Below are 10,197 nucleotides of genomic sequence, written 5' to 3' on the forward strand. Positions count from 1 at the left end.
ACATTAACAATAAATGATGGTAGTTTTAACATGCAGTATTAGTCTTTTAATATGGTGATCCTTGATGACATCAACAGTCCTGTTTTTATTTAAGTAATACCCCCTGTATTGTGATGTGCTAACTGGTATAGGTGGATGCGGGGGTACTGTGATGTCCTGTATAAGATTACTGACTTATCTAATTTATCATCTTGCTGCCTTATGTATATAGTTGTAAATTAATGTGTAGTATTTAGTGTGTAATAAACCTGGTTTTCCTTTTCAAAAGAAAAGGCACTGACTGGACAATCATTGAGTGTTATTGAGTTTCAGTGAAGGGTGATTACTAGCCCACACCACATTCCTTGAGTAGGTCTTGGTCTGTTCTTCTTCCCTTCCCTGAGAGTCAAGTGCTTGGTTCCCAGTAAAGAGACATTGTGGACATATTACTTGTGAAGGCCTCACATCCTCCGCAACTAATAACCCAATTTCCCTCATTACCACTGCTAACCAGTACTAAAGGTCTTGTGCTCACTCCCTAGAACATTGCAATCGGGTGTAAGCCAATTTAACTACGATTAATGTACTTATACTTCCCTGATAAAATGTTATACCATATACCCAGGGCCGATAAATTAAATGCTGCTAGTGGTCCTGAAGCACTTATTGTGCCACCCGTTTAAGTTGCCCCTTAAAAGTTGTCTCAGCCCTGCCTTTGGAGCCTGTCTGGAGTTTTACACTGCCATTTCGACTTGGCAAAATATACTTTTTGCCAATCCTAAAGCTCCTTTTAATAGGGTAGGGTAGGCCCTAAACAAGTTTTGGTAGGGTGCGTTCTAATTAAAATGTTGGACATTTACTTTTAAGTTTTACATGTCATGGTAGTGCAAAACACACATTTAATTTCATTAATCTCCCATAGGATAACATTTGGCTACCTTATTACACATTTGTTTGGGAGCAGGGTGAAATCTCATGAACTGTGCAGAGCCCCACTTGCACTTCAAAGAGCCTGCCTCAGCACACAAAGAACTTGACACTAGCCTTTTGTGTCACCAGACATTCTGGGACCAGGGCAGGGAGGCAGGATATTCCAGACACTTCTGTAGGGGGAAAAAACACTACAAAGTTGACACCACTAGGACGCTCCGACCCATTTTTCAGTTCACATCTGAACCTGCAGAGGACACTCTGAGGTACACAGCAGGCCACAGACAGCAGGGAAGTTCTCAGAGGACTACCCTGCTGCCACAGAGGACTGGCCTACTACCTGACTCCTCTCTTGTGCCCTCAGAGGACTATCCTGCTGCTCGTGACTTCCATAGTGACTCTAAGAGCTAGCTGGCTGGCCTCCTGATCAGAGCCTCGGGGACAGAACAGGCTTCTACCATCTTGAACTCACACCTGGATCCAGCCTGGGTGAGTCCTGACCATCCCAAGTCATTCCCCTCCAGCCCTGAACCCTTGTAAGTGGTGCTAAAGATGTTCCCAGATATTCCAAATCCCAAACTTCGGATTTAGTAAATGTTCAGCCAAAAAGTGCTCCGAGAACCGGGATGTACCTGCTTGATGATCCGCCCAAGGTGCACGGCAGGTCGGCCTTACTTTGCGGTAGCTCCCGCTACATTCTTCTCTGCAAATCCTGTTCAGCAGCTCCTTGCAGAAGGGGTATCTGAACTTGTGAAGCTGTCGTTGGCTACAGCCTGCAGCTTTGTTCCTCTGGAGATTTTCTACTTCCAAAAATAGACTTTAACTGAACATTGGAATCTTCACCATGACTTTGTCCAGCAGCTCCCTGACGACGACTGCTCCTCAGACAACACTGTCTGCCTTGCCCAGCTAAACTTTCACCTCAGGCATTTTCTTTCAATCAATCAATCAATCATGGTAATTTGTATAGCGCGCTACTCACCCGGTAGGGTCTCAAGGCGCTTGGGGGGGGGGGGGGGGGGGGGTGGGGAGGGTCCGCTATTGCTCGAAGAGCCAGGTCTTGAGGAGCTTCCTGAAGGGGAGGTGATCCTGGGTCAGTCGAAGGTGGATGGGGAGGGAGTTCCATGTCTTGGCTGCCAGGTAGGAGAAGTATCTTCCCTCGGCGGTGGCCCTGCGGATGCGTAGTACGGCGGCAAGGGCGTGGCTGATCGATCGTAGCTGGCGGGTGGGCGCGTCGAAGGTCAAGCGGTTGTTGAGGTACTTGGGGCCCAGGTCGTGGAGGGCCTTGTGTGCGTGGGTGAGGAGCCTGAACGTGATCCTCTTGCTGACGGGGAGCCAGTGCAGTTCTCTCAGGTGTCCGGTGATGTGGCTGTGTCGGGGGATGTCCAGGACGAGTCGTGCAGAGGCATTCTGGATGCGCTGGAGTCTTTTCTGAAGTTTGGCTGTGGTTCCGGCGTAGAGGGTGTTTCCGTAGTCCAGCCGGCTGGTGACGAGTGCCTGTGTGACCGTCTTCCTGGTTTCAGTGGGGATCCATCGGAAGATCTTGCAGAGCATGCGCAGGGTGTTAAAGCATGATGATGAGACGGCGTTGACTTGTCTGGTCATCGAGGGGGAGGAGTCCAGGATGAAGCCCAGGTTGCGTGCGTGGTCCGTTGGTTTGGGAGTGGTGCCCAGGGCAGGGGGCCACCAGGAGTCGTCCCAGGCGGAGGGCGATGATCCCAGGATGAGGACTTCCGTCTTGTCTGAGTTCAGTTTCAGGCGGCTGTTCTTCATCCACTCTGCGACGTCTTTCATCCCTTCGTGCTTGCTGGTTCTGGCGGTGGCGGGGTCGTTGGGGAGGGAGAGTATCAGCTGGGTGTCGTCGGCGTAGGAGATGATGTTGAGGTTGTGTTTGCGTGCGATGGCTGCGAGAGGGCTCATGTAGACGTTGAAGAGGGTTGGGCTGAGTGAAGATCCTTGTGGTACGCCGCAGATGACTTCGATGGCCTCGGATCTGAACGGGGGGAGGCGGACTCTCTGGGTTCTACCGGCGAGGAACGAGATGATCCACTCCAGTGCCTTCTCTTGGACTCTGATGTTGTTGAGGCGCTGCACTAGGGTGCGGTGGCAGACGGTGCCGAATGCTGCAGAGAAGTCCAGGAGGATGAGGGCCGCTGTTTCCCCGTTGTCGAGCAGGGATCTGATGTTGTCAGTGGCTGCGATGAGGGCGGTCTCGGTGCTGTGGTTGGCTCGGAAACCGGACTACGAGGGGTCGAGAGATCCGTTCGTCTCGAGGAACGCGGCAAGCTGTCTGTTGACGGTCTTCTCGATGACTTTGGCTGGATAAGGGAGGAGCGAGATGGGGCGGTAGTTCTTGAGGTCGGTGGGGTCTGCAGTTGGTTTCTTCAGGAGGGCGCTGAGCTCTGCGTGCTTCCAGGTCTCCGGGAAGGTGGCGGTGTAGAAGGATGTGTTGATAACGTCCCGGAGTTGGGGTGCGATGATGGAGTAGGCCTTGTTGAAGACGTGGTGGGGTCAGGGGTCGGTTGGTGATCCGGAGTGGATGGTGTTCATCGTGCTGGTGATGTCTTCGGTGCTGACCGGGGTCCAGGCGCAGAGGGTGGTGGTGGGAGGCGTTGCTTCGGTGGTTTAGCGCGTGGTAGGTGCACCGAAGCTGTTGTGTATATCGGCGATCTTGCGGTGGAAGAACGAGGCGAGTGAGTCGCAGAGGTCTTGCGAGGGGGTGATGTCGTTTTTTCCGGCGCTGGGGTTGGAGAACTCTTTGACGATGGTGAAGAGTTCCTTGCTGGTGTGGGCGTTGTTGTCCAGTCATTCTGTGAATGCTGTCTTCTTGGTGGTGCGGATCAGCTGGTGGTGTTTGCGGGTGGCATGCTCGAGGGCAGTCATGTTGTCTGTGGTCTGGTCGTGGTGCCAGGATTTCTCGAGGGTGTGGCAGTTCTTGGAGTTCTTGAGTTCGTCGGTGAACACGGAGGCTTTCCTGCTGCCGGGTCTGCTGGGAGGGTTCTTCAGTGGTGCGAGGTCATTTGCGCAGTTGGTGAGCCACTGTGTGAGGTTGCTGGCTGCTTCGTTGGGGTCCGTTGTGCTGGCGGGAGGGTTCTGGCGGAGGGAGGTGGTGAGCTGCTCAGTGGTGACCTTACTCCAGCTTCTGCGAGGAATCTGTTGCGGGTGGTGGTGGGTCGTTGTTCTTCTGAAGCTGAAGTGGATGCAGCTGTGGTCAGTCCAGTGGAGTGGCTGAAGGAGATGTGCTCACTGGAGGAGAAGATGGGGTCAAGCGTGTGGCCGGTGTAGTGGGTAGGGGTGTTCACCAGTTGCTTGAGTCCGAGGTTGTCCAGTAGGGTGTTTGTGTTGCTGTCCTTGTTGTTCTCCAGGTGGAAGTTGAGGTCCCCTAGGAGGATGTAGTCAGTGGAGGGGAGTGCGTACGGGCTGATGAAGTCTGCGATGTCTTAGCTGAATTGTGTGCGTGGTCCCGGGGGTCTGTAGATGAGGGTTCCTCTAACGGTGGTCTTGGGATCGGTGTGTATCTGGAAGTGGAGGTGTTCGGCGGCGGTGAAGGAGTCGTCGGGGTTGGTCGTGATGTGGATGGTGTTCTTGTGTACGATGGCGATGCCTCCTCCAGTCTGGTTGACGCGGTCCTTCCGGGTAATCTTGTATCTGTCCGGGATGGCTATGGCGATGTCTGGTGCTGAGGAGGCGTTCATCCAGGTTTCTGTAAGGAAGGCGTCGTCTGGTGATGTTGTGTCGAGCAGGTTCCAGAGTTCGATGGCGTGTCTGTGGATGGAGCGGGTGTTGAGCAGGATGCACTTGAGATGGTTGCTGCTGGTGTTTGGCTTGTCGGTGCCGGTCCGGATGCAGGTGAACTTGCAGGTTTGGCATGTGAACGGTCTGTGGGTGCATTTTGGGGCGGCTCGGTAGCAGGCGGGGTTCCGGCTGGGGTTGAGTGCGTTGAGGGTGGCGGCGTCGTAGGTCCGTCGCGTGGGCTGGCATCTTCGGGGGCCAGGGGTCCTGGGCGCGGTCCAGTCGCGGACGGGTGCAGACGGGCATGCATTTGGCGCGCCTTCGGCGCGCCCGCTGCGCGTACATGCGGACTCTGCCATAAGTGTAGAGTGTGGGGGAGGAGGAAGGGAGGAGCAGCTGGGAGGCGGGAGCGGGGTGGCGAAGGGGAGAGGTCCTAAGAGAGAAGGGGGCGGGCCGAAGGGGAGCAGTGGCAGGGAGCAACGGCGGAAAAGGCGGGAAAAACGGCAGAAAAAAACAGGACTCACTCAACCAGGGGCACCACACGGGCGGGAAGAAAAAACAACAGTCAGGGTCACCACACGGGGGAGAACAGCACAACTGGCACAGAGAAACAAAAGAAAGGCACAGGGGTCACGACCTCAGGAGTGGCGGCGAGCGGTGGGAGCAGGGAGACCGGGTGAACTCAGGAGGAGCCACGCTGCGGGTGGAGCGACAGTCTCTCAAAATTTCTACTTCCCATGGTTGACCATAACTTTTGACTTTGCCCCCCAGTATTGTGTGAGTAGATGTCTGCGGTTGGTGCTTTGATCTTTTAGACTTCATTTATTACTTAAAACTTTAAAAATTCATAAATTTGGTTCTACCGTTTGGGTGTTTGGTGTCAAATTAACATGTACTCTAATTTTCTAAATTAGTTTTGTATTTTTCTTTTCTGGTGTTTTCACTTTATTGCTGTTTGAGTGCTGCATTCATTTTTTACACATTGCTTCTAAGTTATGCATGTCTGCTTTTCTTCTAACTACCAGAGGGTTCAGCACAGGCTAATTTAGTGACTTTTGTGGTTCATCCTGATGAGTATTGTGGCTGTTTAAGAAGGGCTCACACCCCTCAAAACCAACAACCCAACGTCCGCACACTGTTATGCTATTTGATTGACCCTCATTAGATGATATGATCTAGTGAAGTCAGTGACCTGGCTGGGAGGCATTGAATGTGCTGGTTGTGGGACATGCCCCTCTTCCCAGCTCATTCTTTATTCAGATAGATTCTGCTTGGTGTAGGCTCTGTCATTCTGTCCTGAGAACAGGAGACCTAAAGCAGGGTCTTGTTGCTATGTGTTCCCAACGGCTTCCTACTCGTAGATCGATTTCTGTGGAGCACCTTGTGGCACAGGATACTTGAGATGCCACTACTACAATCTATGCTCTCTTTAAAAGCACTTTCCACTCCTTGAGACCTGGTTTAGGCTACCTCGAATGATGAGAATAATTCAGGGAATCACAGGAGGGGCTACTGTTAAAACCAAGATAAACCTAAGTCAAATACTGTGCACCACTTGTCAAATTTTTAATTTCTGGCAATTCCAATGGATTTGGTATGAAAGAGATAGGCATAAGAGAGATTGGTACCAGCTATATTAGGTCATTGATAACCCATTGCGTAGGGAAATGGCAGATGCAAATATAGCTGTTCTTGCAGGTGCGTTTTGTATTTAAACATGGTATCCTCTAATCCAGTGCACTGCACGGAACAGCCATATATTTCAAAGGCCACATCCAAGCACGGAGACCAGAACAGGGTCTCAAAAAGGAGCTGTCTTAAATAAAGTGACATCACACTTTGATCAAACTTTTAACAGAATCCTACCCTGTAAACTAGAGCTAGAACTAGAGCATGGACCACCTTCTCTAACAAGTGCTAGACCGCCCCTCTTCTTGTAAACTGATCTTTCATTTATCCTCCCTCCCTCCCTTTCCTGAACTTCTGAAATATGTGACACTTACATGTTGTATTGCTCCCAGCCTCCGGTTTGGCTTTGTAAACACAAAACTGCTTTTACCCCATAATAGAAAATCACCAAACACTTCGATTCGCCAGTGCTGATGGTGCACCTGCTGTTATGCACTGCTTGCCCCTAGAAATAATTCCACCAGGCACTGAATAGGTATTGAGATGGCACTCTGTCCCTTCAGTAGCCCCTCAAATTAGGTTTGAGAGCAAGCTGGGCATTGGAAAAGACTAATTGGTGGTCTTTTATGTAGGTGGAGATGTTTTTGCTTTGATTTCTCTCACAAACACACATTTGTGTTCTAATGTGTCTTTGGATTTTGCCCAGAATCTAGCTGGTATGAATGTTTTTCATCTCTCCTGCAGCTTGAGAAGTACCAGCAAGGAGATTTCGGGTACTGTCCTCGTGTCTACTGTGAAAACCAGCCCATGCTTCCAATTGGTAAGTGCTTTGAGTCGCTTGCTTTGCCGCTTAGAGTGAACTATAGAAAGTGGCTGACAGAATGGGATACTTAGTATAAGGTACTAATGTGTTACTGGTGCTTGCGGGAAGATGACCCTCTTTACTTACTGTATTCTTTATCTATCCTTGAACCTCTTGACTGTAGTTATCCGCCTTTCCTTTCTATTTTTAATTTAGATGTTTGTAGCTTTATTTCCACCTTGTATCTCATAAATTGCGGTTCAGTCAATCAAACTGTTCTCAACCTAGTTATTTTCCAGGGTTAGGCAACATTTCAGGAATGCTGGGCCATAGTCGTCCAGAGCTTTCCAATTCTATCCTATGACAAACGTTTTTTTTTCTTTTAAACTCGCGATCATTGCATATACTTTGAGTTTGCCAATATGGGGTAATTCACAAGTTTGCTGACCCCAATCATGTGCCGCTGTTACTAAAGGTTCTAGTCTCAGACTTCATATGTGCCAATTTGCTTCAGCAGAAAGATAGGTTTGGTTTTCTCTGTTTATTTTTCCATTTTAAATTCACACATTGCCATTGACTTGTTTGCTGCAACACGGTACTGGGTTTTACTGTCAGTCATTTATATATTGCTTGAGCCATTTTTGCTTTTCGGCAATATTTTATGCCATGCTCTACTATGCATTCAATATAGAAACATTGTCAATGAGGTTGTCTATTGACTTGTTTCTTGGTATGACCCAGCAGTGCCCCCACAAGAATGCATGACTAGTTGCTGCAGGAACGAGGGCATAACACTCTAGTTTCATGTTTACCTCTGTGAAGGGAGTGTTTTGGGAGGCTTTCTACAAGTTTGCAATATTTGCGTCCCAGGTTTTGTAAACCTTCTTTTACTTTTATTAAAAAGTGGTCCTTCTCAAGTACTGTTATCAATCTTCTATGAAGGTTGAACTTGAACTGCAGACAGATGTTTTTGTTTAACCATGTATGAAACACTAGTAATTTCAAGCATAAGTAGTAGCCAACCTTTCTTCTCCAGTTGTAGCAAGATTATTGTAGCCTTTGAGAATAGTGATGCCCTAACTGCTCAGTGAGGTTGTGCCAGTATTAACAGTAATTGCATCTAGTGGAGAGGTGCATGTTACGCTATGCTACCATTTATTTAATTTGGCCTCTAGCATGAGCATCTCCCTTGGCGCTCTTTGGTGTTCAAGGCCCCTGGTAGACCCAAAGGGAGCTGATTGCCTGCAGGGGTTACACATTTTCTTTCATGTTCTTCTTCCCTGACAACTCCTGTTGTATCACCCTCTTAATAGGTCTTTCCGACATCCCTGGGGAGGCCATGGTGAAGCTCTATTGCCCCAAATGCATGGATGTGTACACCCCAAAATCTTCCCGCCACCATCACACGGACGGAGCCTACTTCGGAACAGGGTTTCCTCACATGCTGTTCATGGTGCACCCAGAATACAGGCCCAAAAGGCCAGCTAACCAATTTGTCCCCAGGTAAGTGTAGAGTTCATGGGGCAATTAAGTGCAGTGTTTGTTGGTGTGAATAAAATCGGTGATGTGTAATGTTTAAATACCAAGACATACATAGAAATGGCACATTTCAAGAGCTCGGTTGATGCACCACAGTCCTCGCCTGCATATCCCTTGGTATGGAGTGATGATACCATACACAAGAAATTGGGGTTGAGGTGCACGTCAGTCTCATCCTGCAGCACTGTGATTTTCCAGCAACACGCTTCAATCTAAACTTTAGCATTTGAGCCGGTTGCCTTACTGTGACTTATAGTGCACCTTACCAGCTGCAGTCTTTGCTTGTGTAACACTGGGTAGCCTATGTGCATCTCAACAAAGCAGCTAGAGATGCTTCATGGTACCTGTGGTGCCCACTGCTAGGCCTGCATCTCTGAATTGTATTACTGCTCCCTGCTGCTTCCTCTGCCAAGCCATGTTTGAGGTGAACCTTGTTCTGATCTACAGTAATGCTCTGTGCCGCTCGTGACCTCCCCTGCCAGACCATATCCACCCAGCGCAATCTACTCTGACCTGTAGTAATGCCCCTTTATAATCCCCTGCAATTTAGAGTCTATGGAGTGCATCTTACCCTGACTTGCATTAATGTGCCATGCTGCTTAAAATGCCTACTGTCCGGCCCAATCCACATCACTCTGACCTGCATTGATGTACCATTCTACCTGTATTGCATACTGCCAGGTATGCACCTCACTCTGATCTGCAATACTGCTGCTTCCTCTACAATATTGAGTCTATATAATGCACCTTGTTCACACCTACAGTAATGCTCTGTGCTGCTTCTGGGACCTATCCCTGGACATATCCACCCAGTGCCCTTCGCTTTGACTTGCGCTACTGATCTGTACTGCCGTTGGTGCCCACTGTTGGGCCTATGCCTCATTTTGACATGCAGAACTGCTCTGTGCTGTCCACTGCCTGACCATATCTAACCAGCTTACCTCAGTAATATTGTGTCGAGATTCATAAGTTATCCTTACATTTTGTGTCTTCCAGGCTGTACGGGTTCAAGATCCACCCTATGGCGTATCAACTTCAGCTCCAGGCGGCCAGCAATTTCAAAAGTCCAGTGAAGACTATCCGCTGACTGGCCCGGCGAACGCATGCGCCCCCTCCCCCACCCCCTCTCCTTCCAAACACTGCGCGGCTCTTTTGAATAATGAAAGCCAATGCTAAGGGCTGACATTAATTTCACTATTTCCCAATACCTCCGTCAACCATTGAACTCTCTCCCTCCGTTTCCCATAGCCCGGCCAGTTAGAAATCTGAAGTTTGTTTCAGTGTGTGTTTAAATTTAATAAATATTTCCTTATTCTGAAAGTGAGGAACAGGTAATGTTTTTTTTTTTTTTTTAAATTTTAAATAAAATATACATGCGTGATCGGATAGGAGTTTGTACATTTTTCTTAGTGACCAACTTTCGTAGTAGATTATGCTGTATTCCAAGTTTTGTTTATAGAATGGAGATTAACTTGCTTCAAAGTTCATGATTCCTTGCTGAATAATCTATTGAGCTCTCCATTTAAAGTTAACGTTTGTAACGCCTTGCATTTGAATGTGTAAACCTATTGCCAGGCAATATACAT

The 10,197-nt window shown here is 48.9% G+C and overlaps 1 protein-coding gene across 3 annotated transcripts in view; it reads left to right on the forward strand.

Annotated features, from left to right (window-relative positions):
• Positions 1-9,997, forward strand: part of CSNK2B (casein kinase 2 beta) — a 113,162-nt gene extending 103,165 nt beyond the window's left edge. For all 3 annotated transcript variants that reach the window (XM_078645998.1, XM_078645999.1, XM_078645997.1), the window contains exons 5-7: positions 7,015-7,090; positions 8,386-8,575; positions 9,608-9,997. In XM_078645998.1, coding sequence (XP_078502124.1) covers positions 7,015-7,090; positions 8,386-8,575; positions 9,608-9,698 — 357 coding nt within the window. In that variant the 3' untranslated portion in view covers positions 9,699-9,997. The remainder of the gene's footprint in view (positions 1-7,014; positions 7,091-8,385; positions 8,576-9,607) is intronic.
• Positions 9,998-10,197: the final 200 nt, after the last annotated feature.

Source organism: Lissotriton helveticus, chromosome 5_1, assembly GCF_964261635.1.
Source record: "Lissotriton helveticus chromosome 5_1, aLisHel1.1, whole genome shotgun sequence".
Taxonomy (NCBI): domain Eukaryota; kingdom Metazoa; phylum Chordata; class Amphibia; order Caudata; family Salamandridae; genus Lissotriton; species Lissotriton helveticus.